The 23,740-nt window shown below is 37.8% G+C and overlaps 1 protein-coding gene across 2 annotated transcripts in view; it reads right to left on the bottom strand.

The window, feature by feature from the left end:
• Nucleotides 1-23,740, bottom strand: part of PHF14 (PHD finger protein 14) — a 252,195-nt gene that overhangs the window by 163,949 nt on the left and 64,506 nt on the right. Inside the window, exons 6-14 of one of the 2 annotated variants that reach the window (XM_067562129.1) lie at nt 22,820-22,931; nt 20,853-20,990; nt 16,131-16,277; nt 12,362-12,436; nt 10,271-10,541; nt 8,751-8,857; nt 7,301-7,396; nt 5,318-5,421; nt 4,090-4,221 (exon numbers count right to left, since the gene is read on the bottom strand). In XM_067562129.1, coding sequence (XP_067418230.1) covers nt 4,090-4,221; nt 5,318-5,421; nt 7,301-7,396; nt 8,751-8,857; nt 10,271-10,541; nt 12,362-12,436; nt 16,131-16,277; nt 20,853-20,990; nt 22,820-22,931 — 1,182 coding nt within the window. The remainder of the gene's footprint in view (nt 1-4,089; nt 4,222-5,317; nt 5,422-7,300; nt 7,397-8,750; nt 8,858-10,270; nt 10,542-12,361; nt 12,437-16,130; nt 16,278-20,852; nt 20,991-22,819; nt 22,932-23,740) is intronic. The other variant, XM_067562128.1, reaches the window with a different exon arrangement.

Consider the following 23,740-nt stretch of genomic DNA (forward strand, 5'->3'; position numbering starts at 1 on the left):
CGAGTACATGTCCAAGTGTGGCACCGAGCGCTGAGGGATGGAGAACTGCGGCACCAAGGTTCTTCTCATGGAACCGGCATGCGGAAATCCAGAGGGAAATCCCCACCAGTACGGCCACAGTCCAGGCCATTGGCCCTGCAACCACACCCCCATTGGTGGTACCGTGGGAAAACCGGGCACTGGAGCCAGGGCTTGTCTAGTCTGGACAACTTCATCGCTGTCTGAGGATGAGGTGCCAATATCCGACGGCCATGGTAGCGCCGTCTCCAAATACCTCGCAGTGATGTGCGAGACATGTTGTTCATGCGCTGGCACCGGACAGTGGCATGAGGAGCCCAAATGCTTCATGTGACAGGACTGGCTCTTGTCCCTAGGCTTCTTGTATAAGCCAGATGAGTGGAGTCGCGGTGCTGGGGAAATGCACCGTGATTCTGGCGACCTGCGTCACTCTGCTCCATAGCGGTGCTCCGCTCAGTGTCGGTCCTCCAGAGAACGGCGGCAGGAGCCCAATCTGGCAGTATCCTGACCCAGAAAGCATGGCCTGGATTCCGGGGACTGCCTGTGCACCAGTGAGCAATGCCTTGATGATGGGGACTGATGAGCAGATCTGTCCTTCGATAGACTGCCCCGAGATGCTGGTGCTGGATCTCGGTGCGGCGCACTACTGTCCCTTGGTGTCTGCGGTACCGACAATGCCAGGAGTTCCTTCATAGCTTGCAAGGCCTCTGGAGTCAACGGCACCACTAAGTGATGAGAGCCTCTATGACTACCCGGAGTCAGTTGAGGGGCCAGTGCCAGAGTCGACACTTGTTGAGGTGAGGGACTCTTCTGAGGTGAGAAGGGTTGGTGGCCCGATGCAGGTCTCGCCAGGTTCCCCTTAGCTTTCTCCACATATGAGCATCCCTGTTCCGTGTGGATTTTCTTGGACCTCTTCTTCAGAACCAGGGAGGGAGATAGGTGCCGGATGGATGAAGTGGGCGCTGGAGGAGCACTGCGCACCAAGGCCGTTGTGCTTGGTGCCAAGTCCAACCTGCTAGGCTCCAAAACTGGTCTAAGAGCTGACTCCATCAGAATGGCCCTGAGACAGGTATCCCGGTCTTTCTTAGTTCGCAGGCAGAAACTTTTACAGATCTTACACCTCTCACTGATGTGGGCTTCCCCCAGACGCTTTAGACAACTTTGATGTGGGTCGCTCCTTGGCATAGGCTTCTTATATGAAGTGCAGGGTTTAAACCCCTGGGAACAGGGCATGCCCCGACCCTGGGATTCTAACTACTAACAAATTAGAACTAACTGTAATCGAACAAGTAACTATATACATTAAAACAATGAATAAACCACTACGGAGATGCAGAAGAACTTGTGAAGGCAAGAAGGTTCCAGCACTGTCACTGATGGCAAGGAGGAACTGAGAGGTAGCGGGAGCTGGCGGCACCTATATGCAGGCACATTTGCGTGCCGCTGCAGGGGGCACTAGTGCCAGCTTGTATGGGTACCACTAAGGGAAAAAGTTTTGCAGCACTGGTGCATGTGGCAATCACACACACCTAAATTGGGAATGGACATGAGCAAGCACTCTAAGAAGTAGTAGTGAGATTCTGCAAGGCTTAGAGGAAGATGACATTTTTAGTTTATGAAAAGTAAAAGTGATCTCTACCTCATCCCTCATTCTAGATTGTTTAGAGGCCTTTATATGCAAAAGTGGGACAAGAAAGATATTCACACACATAGCATCAAACCATGTGTGGAATCTACAGGGGACAAATTCACCTAAAGCATTCCTTTGAAGGAGGCGGGGGGTTCCCCATATTGAGTTTTTGCTGTGTTATTACACACACTTATTTTAACTACCATTTTTAATCTTTGTGGAAATGTAAGCTAAGGGCTCCAACCAATCCACAAAATCACCTCCACTGATGCTCATGGACAGACTCCAATGAAAACTAGTAGCAAATGCAGGAAGTTGCAAGAAATCCCAAATTAGGCAATTATGGAATAATCTATCCTCTCAGATTTCTTCCTAGCACCCATTAGTTTGAGTCTAGCTTACACACTGAAGCATGAAGGTTTATATTCTTTCCTAAATTATTGACTTTTTGTTTTTAATTTTCACTGTTTTATCCTAGATATTCTTATTATCCATATAAAATGTCTAATCTTTTTATTTCAATATTGGTACACACTTGGCCTCAATAATATCTTTTTGCACTGAGTTCCAAAGGCTAAAAAATTGCACTTTGTATGAAGAAGTACTTCCTTTTATTAGTTCTAAAACTGAAGCTTTTCAATTTCACTGAATGTTTTTGTAATACGAAAAAGGTGAAACCCCTTCCTTAGTAGGCATTAGGGAAGCTCTGATAAGACTTGTCAGTCAGCTAGGAAAGAAATGTCTCAAAGAGGCCAGGTGGACTTAAGAGGAGAGGGGCCTGTTGAGAATGTGTTTCCCCATCTACTCCACAAATAATTGTTATAGGTGTGATTCAGGGAGCTCCCACTTTGATCAAAATGTCCTCTACTTCTTTCCAGTTATTTGTTAATACACTGGAGAAAATGGAGCCCCTCCTATCATTCCTGATGAAGAAAGCAGACACAGTACTCTCCAGATCTAAGAGCATGTGTCTACAAACAAAGTTCTTGACAACTGGGGTAGGAAAAATGCTATTCCCCCATGCTCAAAGTTCAATATTGTTTTTATTTGAGCACTGGAATCTCCATCCAAAGGGGGAAGACAGCAGAAGAAACTGAGAGAGAAAAGAGCTTCGGGGCATGGAAAGCAAAGAGCCCACTCTTCTCCTATAGCTCTACAACAACTTGGTATTTGTTTCTTACTGGCCTTGTGCAACGGACCTGCCAGATTTCTGAAGAGATTAGACTACTGAAAATCACCAACTTCAGCCTTACGGAATTCACCCATTCAAGAAGACAACATATGTTTGGCCTTAGATAAGTGGTGATAATGTTATTGAATCTTTTAAAATTCTGCCACAGTATTTCATTCAATGATCTGGGAATTCTGGGAAACTTCCTGAAATTCATATTTCCTCATTTTACTTTATATGGTTTTACACTAAATCCCATATGAATAGTCAAAAACCTGAAGTATATACTGTCCTTATGTAATAAAATTATATATATTTTATCCAAAAAGACCAAATTGTTTTAAGGGTTAGTGAAAGAACATTTTAAATAGAAGATATATTAAAAACAGTAGGGGAAAGCTTTTGTTGAACTTCACACTTAGAAGAGTGGTCTGTTTTATATGCTCTCTAGTCATCTTAAAAAGAGTATAGCAAGGCAAAGCCATGAAGAGAACACAATCAATACACCTCAATTTCTCTACTATAATCTTATCCTCTAGAATATGCCTAATTAAAAGTGAAAGCTAAGTTTGTGATCAGCAGTGTAGCTGAAGCGTGAAATGTACAGCAAAGACAATGTAGCACTTTGAAATAAAAGCATTGCTATCTACCTGACCTACTCTACCTGAATACTCACTGAGAATTATAGTTAATGTCCTTCTGCACTGATGGCTTTTAATGGCCTTTTCAGCTTGGTTAAAAAGCAGGTCACAACTAGGGATTTCCTGTACATATGTTATAGCAGCAGCAACAACAAAAATAAAATATACTTCCATGTAATATAATCATATATATTATATTATAAGTTCAGGAAGAACTATATATGAAGGGTAAGGAAAAGCTGAAACTCAATTTTCATTATGTGAACTATTAAAAAAATCTACTTTTAGAAATGAGTATTTTCATATTCTAATTATATGCATTGGGGCTCACAACTAGGAGGTTCTAAGCCTTTCTTGAGGAAGTTGTAACGTTAGCTTTTTTGCTAGAGAGATGAGTAAGGACCATCTCTTCATAATTAGATTTTTCAAAACATTTTACAACATGCAGAATGCTTAAAAACACACACACACAATATTGGCAATGCCTAAATACTCAAAATTTACAACCCTTTTCACATTTAAGTCTTACTTACAGTGCAGAAGATAACAAACAAACAACACTAAATGGCAGAAGATAACAAACAAACAACACTAAATGGCAGAAGATAACTAACTAACAATACACCTACCAATAACTGTTTTTAGTCTTCCTTGGCATTCTTGTAAGAGGAGGGTCCAGACAGCCGAGATGATAATGTAGTTTACAGGTATCACACAGTAAGAGGAGATGTTGATCATGGTTCTTCTTACAAATTCCACAACTTTGAATAAATGCAGATGGTAAAGAATATATTATACAGTATCGTATTTCTTAGTGACAATAAAAAGTGCAAGTATGCAAATATATGTTAATTTCATCATACAGTTTTCATAGTATTCATTTAAATGAACTACATGATTACTTTTTTAAATGTTTATGATTAAGCATTTTATAACGTCAAAGGCACATCACATAGTTTTAAAATATAATATCTCATCTTTACTTGTAACATTTTCTTTAAATTTTATATTCAAGTACTGCAGGACTGCAGTTACCCTTCCGATGCTAGAGTCAGGATATCCCACAATATCATAAAGCACCAGTGCAAGACACAATACATACTGGGGGGTGGGGGAGAAGGGAAAATCACCATACTGAAACAAAGTGTCTAAGTAGATTATTATTACTACTATTAATCATTTATCTAGTCCAATAATGTTGAAACATTCCCAAAAAGGACTGCAAACTCATCATGATGGGTAATGAACAAACACAGAATAAATCAGAGTTCACTTTTTAAATTGAGCTACTGTACCAATATTGGCATTCTAGTTTAATAGTATAAAAAAAATAATTTTGCACTTATTAATCACATAATGGAAAGGGAAAAAAGAAAATGTGGGTACAGAAAAGTAAAAACAAGGCTGTTCAAAAGCAGGTTGCTGACCCATCAACTGGAAGAGTAAACATCCTCAAATGGCAAACATTTTGAACACTGTACTGCTGAATACATAGCATTGTTCATAGGAAAATTCTCACAGCAGGATAGACTACAAAATTCAAAAGACAATGATATGGATTTAAAATTTCACACTACAGATGCAACAAATTCTAATATTTCAGGTGTTGAGAGCCATTATCCTTTAAAGTACTGCTGTCTATTAACAGAGAAAGCCCTGCCAATGTGTGTGCCAAAGTAAAGAAATTAATCAGCTTCTTAGCTTGGAGATAAACATAACTCTAATGGCTGCCAATAATAAGTAAGATGGGGGGAGGCATTTTCTTCAATTTTTGTGTAATAAACACTTCAATTACAAATATTTATCAAAATTCTCCATAATCTATCATGCCTATTCTACCAAGACTGCGTTACTTGCCTATAAAGTACTGCTGGAAGCATAGACGTCTTTTGTGTTCCTCCTTCTTTTTTACTTGGCTTCCTCTCCTTGGGTGCTCGCAAAATTGCTGGTATGTTCAATTTCTATTGGATTTGAACAAATGCAGTTTATATGTAAGTTTTTGGGGAAGAATCTAAGTATACCATTCCCCCCCCATTTGCCACTCCATAGCCAGTTAAATTTGGTCAACTTCGGGATACTAAAATTATGAGAGAAAAACTGCTTTGTCAGCTACTTTACAGATAAAATCAACTACAATATTTATTTTGTCTCAAAACAAATTTTGTTTTTCACAGAATTACACTCACATTTTCCAATGTAAAACTAAACAAAACAACAATTGAAGGAAGAAAGAAAGAAAGAAAGAAAGAAAGAAAGCTCACTACACTTGACAAAAGAATATTGAGGCAGTTTATTTTCCTCAGCCTCCCTGCTATACTGGTGCTCTATAGGTTAATTAGAAAAATTATCTTATTGGACCAAACTCTCCACAAAGCAGACGAGATTCTCTTCGGGTTTCTACTAATCTGCAGTATGCTAGCTTCTCAGACAGCAACCATCTATCAAAGTCATTTCTCAGCGGCCCTGTGGGCCTGCATCTGTTCAACCAACTGGAAAAAAAGTGTCATGCAAGCTGTGCAAATGAATTCTACTTTTACTTCTGCTTTCTATTTTTTTTTAATTTATTAATGTTTGCACTGGGAAATACATTTGTGAACTTTTTTTAAAACTATTTTAAAAAGGTAAAAGCTTGTTTCAGACAGACCAAGTTCTACTTACAAAGAGAGATTTTTTTATAAGACAAGTTTATAAGTAAGCCAAAAAAAATTCAGCCAGCTTGCCGTGGGTAACCAATATGATTAAACCATAAGCATTACCGCAGACATCAAAGGTAGATTTCATTTTAAGTACAATACAAACATAGTATTACCAAAGACCATCACAAAACTATCTGACAGAACTTAATTAGGTGATGTCTTTTTATTTTTACCCTCTTAAAATACTGACTCATTATAATATTTATTCTGCACAATTCCCAAAAGCACCTTTATAATGAGTATGGCATGCCAATGTACAATACATTATATCTTGAAAAAGACTGCGATCTTCCTTGTGTGTCAGGTATGAGCTTTTTGGGGGGTATGGGAGATAAAACATAAAACAGCAAAGAAATGACTCACTATTTCAGAAACACAGCCATCTACATGCTGACAGATACAATTGTCAGTGTGAAAAAGAACACATGTACTGAACAAGTTTATTCAATCTTCTTTAAAACATGATTGGAAAGAGTTTCATGTTCTCTTTTGATGGATAAATGACACATTACCATATTACATATATAGGGTTTCAGTGATTTATTATGAACACAATCCATGTATCTGTTTACCTTTTCTCTTAATTCCATGTATTTGTGAGCATATTGAAGCATGAAATGTACCTCTGACAATGGACAGCATGGTCACTGGTGGCATCATGAAATTTTCAAAACATTCCCATGTCACTGATATCATATATATTTACTATTTCTAAAAAAGGGTCCACACAATTAGAAAATGCTGTTGCAAGTGATGTGTGGTTTTAGGAATGTACAGTTTATAAAATGGTCATAAACAGTCAATACAAACCCAAGGAACTATATTATTTGAAACCTACAATTGCTAAAGAAAAAGTGGAGGGGGATACGGTAAGATTAACTCAAGCTTCAGGTTTATCTTTATCACAAATGACAGGTCAATCAGTTACTGCAAATGAAAGAAGTTTGCAAACAAGATAGCTATTACAACAACAAAATTAAGCTACAGGTTCCCAGTAGGTGGCTCGCAGAGCTCTAGATATATTTCAATCAGAAATCATTAACCCCAGACTATGCAAAAGTGACAGATAGAAAATAAAAAACCCTATTTTCTGAAAATCATGTGTGCCTGTCTGGTGCAAAAGGGGAAAAAAGGAATAGCCAACCTGCCCAATGATTCTACCCATTAGAGCCCATATTCCTTGTCCTTCATTTCGTATCTTTCCATTCATATTTTGTAGCTCTTCCAAGGACTCACATAGCTGGAAAGAAAAAAATTGAAAAACTCTTTTAAAGTTCATTTATGCATCATTCAGCATCTATTATCCGAGAACTCTTTACCTGTAACTTTTATAAATTACATAATTAAAAACACAATGAAATTCAATAGTCATGTCAATACATCAGAGATCAGTGCAGTCAGTCAGGCATTTAACAGTACTAAGAATAAAACTTGGGCAGCCATCTGTTTTTGTAAAAGAGGATCTGAAGTAATTCAGCATGACAATAAGGTTCCACAATCACAATCAGAAAGCAAAATTAAAATATGCTAATGCATCATACAAATTGTACTATACTATTTCCAGCAATGAAGTTATGGCAAATATTTCTATATAGGGAGTCAAGTTTTGTTCCTTCACCACCAAAAAAACCACACACTCTTAAAACACCAAACACTTATTTCGTTAATTTAAAAGCACATCCAAGCAGAAGAGAATATTATCAAAAATAATCGCCAGCTATAGTACTGTATGTACAACCTAGTAATTTTGTCAATCGTCTCCTCCATTTCTTTCTTGTTATTCGTGGACAATTTAACAAGCAGGTGTTAACATTGGTTTGCATATAAACCACTTTTGATAAATTCTGATCTGCTGAATTCAGCAAGCATCAGTATTATATCATCCTCCACAAATAATAAATTTGAATGGGTTATATATATTGTTTCTGTTTCAAAACAGTTACAAAATGATGAAGCAATTTTTAATCAACTCTACCTCCTCCGCTTACCATGACTTGCTTTATACACATTCATTATAGCAGCACTTCTCTGAGGCAATGTTATCATCTGTTGTTCCCCATAAAAATTTTTTGGGAAGGCTCTACATTTAGATATTGATAAAAGCACAGGCAACTCTTTTCATGTTTTGTTTTGTTTTGTTTTTTACACTATTTCATGTAAACAATTCCTGCAGTGCTGGAAATCCAGACAGCACCACTAGAGGAGAACCTGAATGTCAAAGGACCGAAAAACGAAAAAGAAAAAGTGACAAATCAGGGATCACTGTCCAAACTAAGTGCACACAAACAGCAAAAATGGTAAAAAGTAAGACCAAATCTTACAACTGGTTCCATGCAAAAGGGCATCTGTGCTCCCTGGTAATGGGGCTCTGTGCAAAGGATCAGAGCCCAACTTAGACTTTAGAAATTCATGGTAGTTGTGATCATTTAAAATAGGAAACACAAGATGTATTTTAAGTAGCATTTTTATCCTGGTACTCCCCCTTTATATAGGAGCTTTCCACATCTCTAAGTAATGCCCTTTGAAAAGCAAAATTCTGTTAACAAACACAACACTCAAACACTTCGCACAGTTGTATTCACTGCTTTTCTTACCTTGTTATATTCCACATGAAGTTTTTCTTGCTCATTTTCTAGTTTATCCTTAATATTCTTCTGTTCAGCCATATTTTCCTGGATCTGAATCATGCGCATATTTCTCTCTGTTTAAATAAAATCCAGTGCTTTCTAGCTTTAGCTGCATTTATTTAAGTGTTCCACTTTGTTAACACATGGAACAAGTGTTACACATTTAAGTGTTAAGTAAAAGAAACTTCAAATGTGAAACTACTACACGGGTGCACACAGAAATAATCAAATTACAGCCCACGCTTGTAAAATGGTCTATGAAAGGGATGGAATACAAGCACATTTCCGCATTGTAGACCTGGGAAAAGTTTTCTGATGAATAGCTTATTTGCCAAAAAATGTAGTTTTAACCAAAACCCAAAACTATTCTTGAATATGACACAAATTTGCAAATAGTTTTAGACAATTTTTTTCAGTACTTGGATGTGTGTCATTCACAAAATGGCCGGAGAAGATGGTGGTGGAATTGGAGGTGACTGCCAGAGCTTTCCTTATGACTTTTACTCCACTGGTTAGAGTCCTCACCCAGGATGTGAGAGATGCAGATTCAATTCCTTTCTCTGACTGATATGGAGAAGGGATCTGAATTTGAGTCTCCCTCACTGCACTATACTGCCATCACCACAGGCTATGGGGAATATACTGGTGTGGGTCTCTGGTGTGACTGCCCTAATCACTGGGATAAAAATGATAAAGAGAACATCATCACCAAGTCTACCTCCTTGAATCTAGACCTTTAAAAAAAATACCCAAAACAGATTTTTTTTTCAATTTGCTAAAAATCTTTTGCAGTTTTTAGATTCAGTTAACCCAAATCAAATCTTTTTTAAAAAAAATTTTGAACCTCCGAGTGAACCGAACATAATCAGCTATTCACCCCGCTCTACTACCACATGCTTTTGCTGCATGGCAAAGTCGGTGAGATATCTTTTTAGTGATGTGCAGTGACTGGTAATCTCAGGCTAAATCGACTGACTTCAATCACAAGAGCATGCCCTTCTAAGATGGAAACAGAGAACTGAAGACCTAAAGTGACAGCTCCTAACATTTTGCTAGGGATGTTCAAAGGGAAGAGAGATGTTTCTCCACCTAACTTCAAAGAAGAGGAAAGAAAAGGGTGCCAAATATCTACCCTTCCATGCCTGTCAACAAAAACATACTCCTTATTGTTTATGTCTGAAGGAATTTGGTTTACAAAATTTTTTTAAAAGGCACACTGATTTACTTTAGCATATTGAGACACTGAGTGTTTGTGTGAACTTTGCATTCATTTGAATGAGCAAGGACAGTTAGCTTTTTCTTTAATCATTATAAGAAAATTAAATTAAAATATATATACAAATATACTGTGTTACTTAACCAAACCCTCTCCTCTTTCCATAATTAGCCAAATGTTTTCTTCAAAACACCATATAGCACAAAGTCAGTAGGTATGGAGCACTGTCTGTATGGTTTAAGAAACTTAAATGTCATATTCTCATCCTTACCAAGATAATAATTCACAAAATCAGCAGTCAGAGCTGGTTGCTTATGTTTTCTCCTTCCATCCACACTGGAACTGGTATCTGAAGTGTCCACTGGAAAGATGTCTGTACTAATTCCCATTAATTCAGCTTTGCGCATCAGCTTACGTATGGCTGAAGCACTGCTAGTGAGTGGTCGTGGCAGCTTCTCTCTTGGAACCCATGCCTGAGGTCTGGTGGTACGAGCTAATTCTGCCTTGGCACGATACTGCTGTAGTCTGGCATTGATCCGGGCCTACAATCAAATTGCCAGAAAATCAAAACAGAATAAAATGGTGTAAAATGGAATCCAAATCACTTTTGCCAGTAAACCTAACCTCCCTTTAGACTACATATACACTAGGCACTACTTTCAATAAGAAAAAATGCACAATCTAATCCAGCACTTCCAATATTTTAGTATGCGGTAACTCAACTGGCAAAACTACAAATGAATATAATTTGATTTTACTTCAACATGTATAGTTAAATGGCAGCATATTGTCTTAACCTTAGGTTTGTGAAGACAAATGGAATAATATTAAAAAAAAAAAAAAAATTCTGGGGATACCACCTTCAACAAGACAATTAAAATAAGTGGTCTTCTGGCAATCTGCTGGCATGTCTAATAAACATAACTAGATGGAACTGTCTATTATCACCAAGTGAGTAAAACCCTTGTCTTAGGTATTAGAAAACAGATTTAGATGTGAATATACTGCCAACATAAATGCCCATCTAAACCTGCTGGCTGACACCTATGCCAAGTCTATGATACTCTTTTTTTAGGAACTCCTTTCCTAGTTATAGTACTGCCCACAAATATCTCTTTGAAGGTGATTACACCAGCTGACATTAATGTGACAGAAAGGAAATTCACAAACAAAAGCAATAGATGAGTTCCAGAGGGGTAGCCATGTTGGTCTGTTTTTAGCAAAACAGCGAGAGTCCTGTGGTGCCTTAAAGACTAACAAATTTATTTGGGCATAAGCTTTTGTGGGCAGAAACCCACCTAATGAACCACATCCGACAAAGTGGGTTACTGCCCACGAAAGCTTATGCCCAAATAAATCTGTTAGTCTTTAAGGTGCCACAGGACTCTCACTGTTTTGCTAAAAGCAATAGAGGCACACTGTATATATTGCTGACAGCATCTGTATATTTGTGGACATCTGGGAGACCAACGCCAGAAGATCAAGTTGTTACATGTAATCAAAAAATACCGCCTGAAGAAAGAAATTGTGGCAATTCTGGTAGACAATAACACTAGCATAAAAACCATGACAGGAATTAATCCAGCTGAGTACCAACAGGCTTTTATACTCGCCTGCATGAAGAGGAAGTTAGACTACTAAGCATTAATCCAACTATCCAACTCCCCCAACATGGTATGAGGTACCTTTGTAAAAAACATGCATATACATGCTACACTTAAGAACTATCAGTTAGCTCAGCAGTTCAACTTACTAGTTTATGACCAGCATGATCTGGAGCAGGGTGTCAAGATCTGATCTGTAGGCTGAATCCAGCCCCAAGGACTCTCTTCTCCAGCCCACAGCCCAGCTGCTGCAGCTCAAAGGAACCAGAAGTAAACTGGAGTAGACAGACTGGGTAAGGAAGTCATGCTTGATTTGGCACAGACACCTGAGCCCTCTCCTTTTTCTTTTCACTCTTCGGCTGCTACCTTTCATACAGGAGGCAGCACCATAATGCCCCAGACATCAGACTGAGTAGGCTCCTTCCCAGCTAAGCCACTGCTCTCTCACTCGTGCCTCTATCCCCACTGCTGCAATCCAGGCCTCACAATATCTGCCATAGGTTTTTTCTTCACTGTTAAAGAAGATGTGTTTTTACTCTGGAATAACTAACATACGTTTGCTACCCTGATGTAAATCCTAGTGAAGACAAGGCATCGTAGTTTTCACTACAAGGGAAAATGTGGCATGGGGTCAACCATGGGGCAGAGAAAGTGGTGTGACTCAGTGGACAGAGTACTGAACTTGAACTCCAGAGACCTGGGTTCTTTTCCTGGCTCTACCACTGGCCTGCTGGGTGACTTTGGGCAAATCAATTCACCTTTTTATGCTGCAGTTTCCTCATCTGTAAAATAGGGCTAACGATGCTGACCTCCTTTGTAAAGGACTTTGAAATCTGCTGATGAAAATACTACATAAGAGCTGGGTATTATTATTACTACTAATAGTGTTTTATATGAATAATATCATTACTAATAGTCGTACAGCTACCTTACAGTAAAAACTACAAGTGATTTGTCGCTACTAGAATTTCACAGTAAGATATCTAATGCACAATAGTTATTTCACTGTGAAACACACACACCCCATACAAGCACCCCTTTTTAGCAATGAAGACACAGTTTAGAGAGGAGGCTTTTTTCTAGCCTCTCCTACCCACCTACTGCCAACTCCTGCAAGGTAAAGAAAGGGCTGCTTACTTCCCCCTCCAGAGAACATTGCCCAGAAGGAGAATCTCCCAAAGGAGGGCTGCAGAGAAAAGGGCAGGAGGAGGAAAAGACAGCAGGGAAGATTCTCCCAAAGAAAGGGGAGGAAAGAGGAGGCTGAGGATGCCCAAAGTTGGGCAAGTTGATATGGAAAAAGAGGAAAAAACTCACAAGAAGGTGGACTGGTGACTAGAAATGGAGGGGAAGTTTTCACCAATACATATATATTTGTAATTAGTCATTGTCTTTAAATGTGATATTTAGCTTCACTAGTTAAAGAGGCGCATTCGGTAGTCAGAAGACAGTACAGAATTTACCTCTTACCAGTACATTTTTTACTCCTGGCCATGGCCCCTAAATGAAAGGATAATTCAGCCCTGATAACAGAACACATATTAACACAAGTTGAACACTCATGATCTAGAGAGACTGAAAATACAGAATGATGGCAGGAACGTTTATAATTTCTTTTAGGGAACAACGATGAGCATAATCTATACACTCTCTTTTACTAAAAGGCATCATGTGTATCACACGCTCATCTTCTTTTGAATATGGTGAGTTCTCATCTCTTTTGAAAATCAGGCCATTAATTTAGGTGCATAAATAAAGATTGAGGAGTCTAATTTTAGGCACCCATTTTTTAAAATCTTGGCCCAGGCCTACTATGGTAGATAGTGAATCTGTGACTGCTAGCAGCAGATATCCCCAATGGCTGGGGATAGGACACTAGATGGAGAGAGCTCTGAGTTAGTAAAGAGAATTCTTTCCCGGTGAAAAGACTGCTGGATCTTGATGAAATGCTCAAGGTCCAACTGACGACCATATTTGGTGTCAGGAAGGAATTTTCCCCTGGTCAGATTGGCAAAGACCCTGGGTTTTTTTTGCCTTCCTCTGCAGCATGCGGCATGGGTCACTTGCAGGTTTAAATTAGTGTAAATAGTGGATTCTCTGTAACTTAAAGACTTCAAATCATTATTTGAGGACTTCAGTAACTCACCCAGAGGTTATGGGTCTAATATAGTAGTAGGTATTTGGCAATATGCAGGAGGTCAGACTAGATGATCATGATGGTTCATTCTGGCTTTAAAGTCTATGAGTTTCACAGCAAAGACCTTTACAATTTAGGCATTCGTTACAGACCCTTTTTTTCCCCTGTCCACCATGCCTGCCTGTATTATGTAGATCTGCAGCTTGCCTCTGCCTCCATCATCCTTATCCCACTGCAGTTTATCTCAACCACTCTTCTCCCTACAGCCAATCTCTGCTCCCCCAACCTTAAAGCACAGAGTCAGTCTCCCTCCTCTCAATTCTTGTCTCTGGTGTCACAGCAGCCGCTGACAGTTGGGAGAAGAAACTGCATACAAAACTACTCAAGATAGTAAAGTCCAAAAAAGACCACAAAGAGTTACATAGGGATCTCACAAAACTGGGTGACTGGGTAACAAAGTGGCAGATGAAATTCAATATTGATAAATGCAAAGTAATGCACATTGGAAAACATAATCTCAACTATAAATATAAAATGATGGAGTCTAAATTAGCTGTTTCCACTCAAGAAAGAGATCTTGGTGGAGTTATTGTGGATAGTTAGCTGAAAACATCCAATCAATGTGCAGCAGTAGTCATAAAAGCTAACAGAATGTTGGAAATCGTTAGGAAAAAGATAGATAATAAGACGGAAAATATTGTATTGCCTCTTTATAAATCCATGGTACACCCACATCATGAATACTGCATACAGATTTGGTCGCCTCATCTCAAAAAAGATATATTGGAATTGGAAAAGGTACAGAAAAAGGCAACAAAAATTATTAGGGGTAGTAATAATTATTTGGGGTAAAAGTTCCCATACGAGGAGAGATCAATAAAACTGGGACTTCTCAGCTCGGAAAAGAGACAACTTGGAGGGATATGATAGAAGTCTATAAAATCATGACTGGTGTGGAGAAAGTAAATAAAGAAATGTTATTTACTCCTTCTCATAACACAAAAACTAAGGGTCACCAAATTAAATTAATAGGCTTAAACAGGCTTAAATAGGTTTAAAACAACAAAATGGAGTATTTCTTCACACAACACACACTCAATCTGTGGAACTCCTTGTAAGGGGATGTTGTGAAGCCCAAGACTATAACTATAAAAAAAAGAACAAGTTAAGTTCATGAAAGATAGGTCCATCAATGGCTGTTAGCCAGGATAGGCAGGGATTGCTGTTTGCCAGAGGCTGAGAGTGGCCGATGGGATGTATCATTTGATGATTACCTGTTCTGTTCATTCCCCCTGAAGCACCTGGCATTGACCACTGTCAGAAGACAGGATACTGGGCTAGATGGACCATTGGTCTGACCCAATGTGGCCATTCTTATGTTCTATTGTGTGGCAAGTGGGCAAACTTTATCAGCTAAGAGGTTCAAAATGACACATTCATGTAAGAAGTACTTTGGTCCCTAACATTATAAACATCTAATCATCTTCTATATTGTTACAGTAGTAAGCATACCACTGGTCTGACCCAGTATGGCCATTCTAATGTTAAATCCTACTCAGCCCAGCAGCCCTAGTCTGGGACATGGCCAGTAACTGGAACCTTTGGAGCGTTTTTGTTGAAAAGCTAAACATCCACTGAGCGTGTGCAAACTGAAATTTTTCAGAGGATTATAGATTTCCAAATTTGGGTGGATTTTCATGGGATTGGCAAAAGGCCTATTCTGGCATCATGGCAACCCACTTGCTAAATTTCAAGTACCTTCTTCAAACCACAGAGGCACTAGAGCTTCTCAATGAAATAATTTAGCATGGAGAAAACACATTTTTCCCTAAGGCAGACACACAGCATGGAAAATTTCAGCCCAAAGAACTGGAGTTTGACAAACATGCAAGTAACTCAAAATAGGGGTCTTATGTTAAAAAGTGTTATGGCAACCTTAACCATAGGCTTTGCTACTAGCTCCTTGTAATAACTAAGGGAGAAAGCGGAACTTTCTTCTAATGTACATGTAGCAAAATGTCTAAAATCGTGGCTGCTTTGACTGATTTTTATTTTTTTTACAATCTTGAAATAAAGATTAGAAGTAAAATAAATATAACTATGGAATAAAAAGAAAATTGTAATTTGCCTTGGTATGATACAGTATTATATAAACTAATCAAATTATTTCCATTCAGATGCTTGCGTGTGCACCTTTTCATGGATTATTTATAGGGTCATTCACTCTTAGGGAATCCACTCTAAAGATAACTCACTGCCATATTAATTGACCATATGCCATTAATGTATTCCAAATTTCATTTTCAACCCCCATAAGTCCACCTTCCTCTTCCCCCCTCTCTCATTTAACATTGATGATTAACACACATGCAGTTTTGGCATGGGTACAGTACCTGCGCTTCTGGCGAGAGCTGTTTCTCTCTTTCCTGCAAGGACATTTTACAATAAGACTGTAAAGCCAAGTAGTTCTTCCGTTTCCATTTTCTGTCTAACCTGTCCGCATGCTGTTTACAGTAAGCAAAGAAAGGATCTGCTATGTCCTGTTTCAGCAAGAAAAAGGAATGGGAAACAGGGGGAGGAAATCTAGTTAGAAAAAAAGATATGGAGGAACATAAAGCCAGCATTCTAGAATACTTCTCATATATAACGCAATTAACATGGCAACGGGGGGGAAGGAATGCAAGCCAAAATAGGGAAAAAACTATTTAAAGAATATTTAGATAAAGTTAGATGTATTCAAGTCATCGGGGCCTGATGAAATTCATTCTAGGGTACTTAAGGTACTAGCTGAAGCAATCTCAGAGCCATTAGCAATTATTTTTGAGAAATCCTGGAGGACAAGAGAAGTTCCAAAAAACAGGAGAAGGGAAAATATAGTATCTATTTTTACAAAGGGGAACAAGGAGGACCCAGGGAACTACAGACCAATCAGCCTGACTTCAATATCTGGAAAGATATTGGAGTAAATTATTAGATAATCAATTTTGTAAGCACATGGAGGCTAATAGGGTTATAAGGAATCGTCAGCATGGATTTATCAAGAACAAGTCATGTCAAACCAACTTAAATTTCTTCTTTGACAGAATTACTGACCTAGTCAATGGAAAGAAGCAATGGACATGTTATACCTTGATTTTAGTTCCACATGACATTCTCACAAGCAAACTAGGGTCTAAATGTGGTCTAAATGAATTTATTATAAGGTGGGTGCACAATCGGTTGAAAGACTGTACTCAAAGGGTAGTTATCAATGGTTTGCTGTCAAGTTGGGAGGGTGTATCTATTGGCATCCAGCAAGGGTCAGTCTTGGGTCCGGTACTCTTCAATATTTTCATTAATGACTTGCATAATGGAGTAGAGAGTATGCTTATAAAATTTGCAGATGATGACAACCTGGGAGGGGTTCCAAGCACTTAGAAAGACAGGTTTAAAATTCAAATGACCTTGACAAATTGGAGAATTGGTCTGAATTCAACATGATGAAATTCAATAAACACAAATGCAAAGTACTTCACTTAGGAAGGGAAAATCAAATGCACAACTACAAAATAGGGATTAACTGCCCAGGTGGTAGAACTGCTGAAAAGGATTTTGAAGTTATAGTGGACCACCAACTGAATATGAGTCATCAATGTGATGCACCTACAAAAAATATCTAATATGATTCTGGAATGTATTAACAGGACTGTTGTATAAAAGACACAACAGGTAATTGTCCTGCTCTATTCAGTGCTGGTGAGGTTCCCGCTGGAGTACCATGTCCAATTCTGGGCATCACAATTTAGGAAGGATATGGACAAATTGGAATGAGTCCAGAGGAGACCAACAAAAATTATAAAAGGTTTAGAAAACCTGACCTATGAGGAAAGGTTGAAAAACTGGGCATGGTTAATCTTGAGAAAAGAAGACTGAGGGGCAGCATGGTAATAGTCTTCCAATACCTTAAGGGTTGTTATGAAGAAGACGGTAATCAATTGTTTCTCCATGTCCACAGAAGGTAGGACAAGAAGCAATGGGCTTAATCTGCAGCAAGTGAGATTTAGATTTTAGGAAAAGCTTTGTAGCTATAAGGGTAATTAAGACTTCCAGTGGAGGTTGTGGAATCCCCATCATTGAACGCTTTTAAAAACAAGTTGAACAAACACTTGTCAGGGATGGTCTAGGTTTACTTGATCCTGCCACAGTGCAGGAGGCTGGATTTGATGACTTCTCAAGGTCTCTTCCAGCTCTACATTTCTATGATTCATATAGATGGGTCTTGTAGAGCAACAAACACATTTAGGGCTTGTCTGCCCACAAACTTGCATCAGTTTAACTAAAGATGCGTTTAAAACCAATTTAGTTAAGCCTATGCAAGCCCACAGGTGTACACCCTTAAACAGATTTTTAGATGGTGTATATTGATTTAGCGTAATTCAGTAAGGAATTTACTTAAACTAAATCAACAGAAGCCAGATTTAAACTTGTTTAAAAGAGACCACACGGGGATTTTGCTCTTGTTTTTTTAAGCTCAGAGGTTTCCTTTTTTAGGCTAGCTATGATATGGTTTATGAAAACATAACTTGTTACAAGATTTCAGTTTATTCTCATATCAAAAGAGGCCTCTATACTATACTAGCAATTATTTCCACCTGAAATTGCACACAGAATTAAAAAGTATATTTAATTGTTCCCACAGCTCATGTAGCTCAAAGTCTAAATTCTATTATTTGCACACAGAAGTGACTACATTTTCAAAATTATGGGTGAAAATAATGAGGGTTCAGCTTCAGAGAACAAGTTGAAGCCAACTTGAAAAGTCTAAACTTAGAAGTGAAAGATTTGTTTTAGTTAAAGGCCTCAATTGAAGGTTTCAGTAAACATGTTTTAAACTGTTATGGAGGATCAGCACTACCCAGTATATTAATTAGTTCATGAATTATTTTTGTTTATTTGCTTTATTTTTTATAATCACAGTTAACGAGCCCTGAAGCAGGTCCCAGCAAATACAGCACAGGACAAACCAACATTGCAACCGTCTCATCATTTCCTAATACGGCTACCTAGTGCTACACAATAAAACAATGCATTCTCCATGTACTCTTTAACAGTCACTAATGAACTTCAAAGTTCTTTTGAATGAATTTACATTTCTGCAAGTTAACCGGGAGAAAAAGGGACAACTTCCTATCACAAATGTTGTAAACAATTACAATAATATGCACACAAAGAAAGCATTTAGGGCATTGTATGACTGCACTAATCATGAGGATTCCTAGACTGAAGTGATGGAAATTATTTTTATGTATCCAAGGTTTTTTTTCTCCATGCCTGTTCACATACAAACATATGTATTGGTCTCTCCATATTGTTTCTCTGGACAGCAATCACATTCTGCTCAATATTCCTCCAACAGATCGAAGTTTCCAAAGAAATGGATATTATGGGAAAAAACCACAACACACTTTATTCTGCATTAAGTGAAAGTGCTCATTTTTATGTCTTATTTCCCAAATATATCCTTCAAATAGCCTGGTTTTCCTTTTGACTTCTTCAAAGTGGCTTTTGTATGACCTAAGTCCCAGCAGTTTTCTGTATGATCTCTCAAATACTTGATGATTTTATTCTGTTTTTTATTCTTCCCTTACTCAAATGTTCAGACTCTTATGGCTGAGCTACTTTATCAACTAGTTTACCTCATGTATAGAATCTTCAAGCTGAATAAGACTGCCTGAGACAAAGATGGTTAACACCTCTCAATTTACTTTCTCTTTTTAATTACCAGCACATTTTTAAGATGAATAATTGTCAGTAAAATGTATTAACCAGGCACAAAAATCCAGTCACTCTCTCATGATGGATAATGAACAAATTAAATATTTTATTTGCCTGTCCAAAAAAAAAAAAAAAAAAAAGCCCACCATCTACCCACCAAAGGCTAGTAAAATTTTGCAAATCTGATTTAAAAATATATTCTGCATATTTAGATTTCAAGGTAGGGGAATGTACGTGACACAGAGTTTACCTCTACACAAATTTAAATTAATAACTCTTAATTATGTGATTCCCAAGGCCTTGATTACAAAATACTTTGTTTGCAGCTGTTTAAAGATATGCAGTGTTTTTAGGTGCAAAATATGGCAACACATACAATGACGAGAATTCACATCATGAGCTTCTTAAAGAATCAACATCAACATTAAACCCAACTTTAGCTTAAGGCACCACATTTATCTTTCCAGCATGTCATCTTGTAGGTGAAATTTATTTTTTGTGAACCATTCTGACAGAATTACTAATGGTCTGAGAGGCCAGTTCCTTCAGAAATAAAAGAGAGAGAGAAATTCCAGTGTAGATTAGATAATGAATGACAATAAAGCCTGCAAATGAAAATCAAGAATGAAAATCAAGAATGAAAATCAAGTAGTATCATGAATGAATATCAAGAATGAAAATCAAGTAGTATCATGAATGAATATCAAGAATGAAAATCAAGTAGTATCATGTTAACACAATAAAATTTACTTACTTATATTATAATTTAATGTTAATATTGAAAAAGCTGCATATAAAACATTTGAGGAGAAACAGGGCCTAGTTCTGTGCCATTTGCATCATTTGAACAGCACAAAGAGGATGTAATCTGGCTACAGCTGGAAATTAAGCAAAGCAGAGGGGGATTCTAAACTGGAATGAAGCTGACAAAGCAAACTCCTGCACCAATGTCTCCCACCTCTTGTTTCAGGACATATCAGGAGAAAGAAGTGGTAAGATGGGGAGTGCAATAAGAGGAGCACTATCACAATCCTCAGCTGGTGTATGATTCCTTAAGGACAATAACTAGCTATCATAAATCAGAGCAGGCCTCAGGCTGTTCTAATTTAAATTAGGGCTAGGCCAGCTTGAAACAGTTTCTTGTGAAGAGCATGTTTTGGCATAGGAAAAATTTGGCCCAATCAAGTCTAATGCTACCTTCCCCACTTCCAAAAATATACTTATGACCTCACAGCAGCATCTTACCAAAAACTCTCATCAGGAATATTAGCCAGAAACACACAGTTTGAGAGTTGCCCACACACTTTTGTTAAGACATTTCCATTTTACATTTCTCTAAAGAAGTTGCATTACACACCTACCTCTTCAGCTGCTGCTTCTGACAACAGACCTTCCTTCTGAGCACAGGTCACATGGAAATAAGCTCTACACATGCCAGCATCACAACTAATGCAAACACCCGTTCTGGCAAAACGAGGATCTTCACAGAAACTACATTCCTATAACAGAACAATGGTAAAATTAACTACAGAGTAAACACTACAATAAAGATTCCACATTCCATTTATAAATATTTTTGGCTTAAACCAAAGATAATTTAGATGTCTTCTGTACAGACACACACAGTCTGTTTAAATCCATCCATTAGTAAAATGTAATCTTATAAGGCATAACAATGCAATTAAGGCTAGATGACTAAACTGGGATTGTCCATAATATTTTTTTAATCCTATGTTCCCTTTTAACAGGTAAAGTACATAAAGACTTAAAATAATAATGCTGGCTCTGCCTGTTTTCTTGCATTGGTAGGTTTCAACTTAGACTCTGCACATTACTTTGTTTTATGTGATTAAACATACCTTGTTAAAATTAAGAAGAAATTATATATAATAGACTTAAAAAAATAATCATCTGTCTAACAGTTTGCCATGTGAGCAACAGTCATAATAGTAATAAAATAGGTGCAGTAATCCTTATTTGGGAAGGATCCAACTGCATTAGCAACTTTATAAACTGTACAAATAAAGTCAGAATCACTTCACCCAAAAATGCAATATAATTCCATGTTGAGGAGAAGCTGTGATAATGGAGCAACACACAACAATACTATACAACAATTTAGTCATGAAGTGAAGAATACTGTATAAAATTGGAAGCTCCAGAGAAAATTCAGGTAGGTAGAATATAATATAAATTACCCATATTTGCATTAACATGTGGTAGGGTTGGTGTTTTACCTTGCCAACATAATGCACTGCCTTGGGCCATTGACTCTGCTCACCTATGAAGAGTAATACTTATCCTATAATCCCTTTTAAAGCTTATGGTGTGCCCAGATTCCTACTTCTGCTCCTATTAATCAATTGCGTCAACAATAAACTTAAGTGTTATACAGAATAGCTGCTGTACAGAGGTTGCCCATGAACACTTCTACAACAGTGCTGAATGTTTTGCAAGACTCATACTAGGCATGCTGGAGAGCCACTTCCAATACACACAAGCTGCTCTTCAGTCATCTTGGCATTAAAGTAATTTTTGTTTGTTTGTTTGTTTGTTTGTTTAATTTAGTACTCATGAAAAGTCCCACACTGATAGTCCTGGAAACTCAAATTTTCCATGCACAAAATGGGTACAACAGAGCAACAGCAAAATCTTACCCACATGGCCAGAGAAATGACATTCAGATATAAGAAAAGCGATGAGCCATCTACCAGAAATCCTCTGGTCTCTACTGAGTGCCATTTTGTGTCAATTGTGATGGTAATTTGAGTGCTGTGCCCAAATGTCCTCTTATAAACTGGACTAGGAATAATTCCACGTCACATAAAAGTCCATTTTAAGGAGGGAAAGGATATTTTTCAGTTCAAGATGCAAGCTTTGAAGTTCTGTCATTTATTGTTTTAAATATGCTTTGCAGAAATCCTTTTGCAGCGATATCCATTGTTAGTTTAGGATTCCAGAGAACCTAAAATAATTCTTACTGAATGTACATCTGTCTCCTTTCTTCTTACTCCTCACTTTTCATGTCTCCACTCTGATTCCCACACATTCCTTTTCTCTCTACACTCATACTTTGGCAGACTGCCATTAACACATATTACAAGGAGGTAATTAGCATCTTCAGAAAGAACAAGGAGAGAGGAGGAAGAGAATGAGAAACAAGAGAAAAGAAAAAGAAAAAGAAAAAAGAGGTTGCATTCCAGCTCTGAATCTCATTGCATTTGTTGCAGAAACAGAATTACAAACAGCTATTCAGATATACTATGCCATATTATATGTAAAGAAAGTAAATCTATACCTCAGTAAACATGTCTCTGGCTAGCCTTACCTTGGCACCATACTTAGAATAGTTCATTTCTGTAAGCGTTACTGGTCGCAGCTTGTCAATATCTCCAAATGCCACTCCCGGAACATAGAGGGCACAAACAATATGGACCCACCTACAACAGCAGATGAAATTAGGCAATTATCATCAAAAACAATACTTTGCTCTTGTATTGCACTCCTCATCTGCAGATCTCAAAGTACAATACAAGGGGTTAAAGGTATCATTCACATTTTATAGAAAAGGAAAATGAGGTATAGAAAGCCAGGCGTGTCAGAAACAGGAACACAAGCCTATTGACTCATAGATGAATGGCTCATCCACAAGCCCATAATGCCTCCCTCCTATCAGCTTAGATTTTTTCTTTAATTTGTTTTGACTTTTTCCAGCCCAAGTTTTGGCAGCAGCTTTTCATGGCTCACTGTGAAATACAAATTCAGTAAAAATCTCAAGCATTTCCTCTCTCTCTCCCTAGTATGGTTTGGCTCAAACATTGCACGCTTTGTCTGCTGACTCTTTTGTGGTGAATGAAGGGAAGCTGCTGCCAAATAAAGACAGACAGACAGTCACTTTGCCAAGAACTTTGTCAGAGGCTGTCTCTCTTCTCCTTTTTCTTGATTTGTTTGCATTCTCTTAACAATTAGCAATATATGATGATGCAACAGACATAAAGGAGAACTCACTGGACCTCCTGATTCCTGCAAGGGAGTTACAAAAGGCAGTAGCAGTACTATACCTAAATTATTTGAATTTTAAGAAAAAAACACAACTTCATCAATGACATTTTTAAAAAGAATCTTTTTTTTTTTTTTTTAAATGAAACATTAAATCACAGAGTATGTTACTTTTCTGGAGCCAGCTACTATCATAGCTGGTATATTCCATTTTGCAGTATCAAATATTAAGGTATAAGACTGCTCCTAT

The sequence above is a fragment of the Emydura macquarii genome, unplaced genomic scaffold, assembly GCF_026122565.2.
Source record: "Emydura macquarii macquarii isolate MOO-44397 ecotype Brisbane River unplaced genomic scaffold, CSIRO-AGI_Emac_v2 contig_2422, whole genome shotgun sequence".
Taxonomy (NCBI): domain Eukaryota; kingdom Metazoa; phylum Chordata; order Testudines; family Chelidae; genus Emydura; species Emydura macquarii.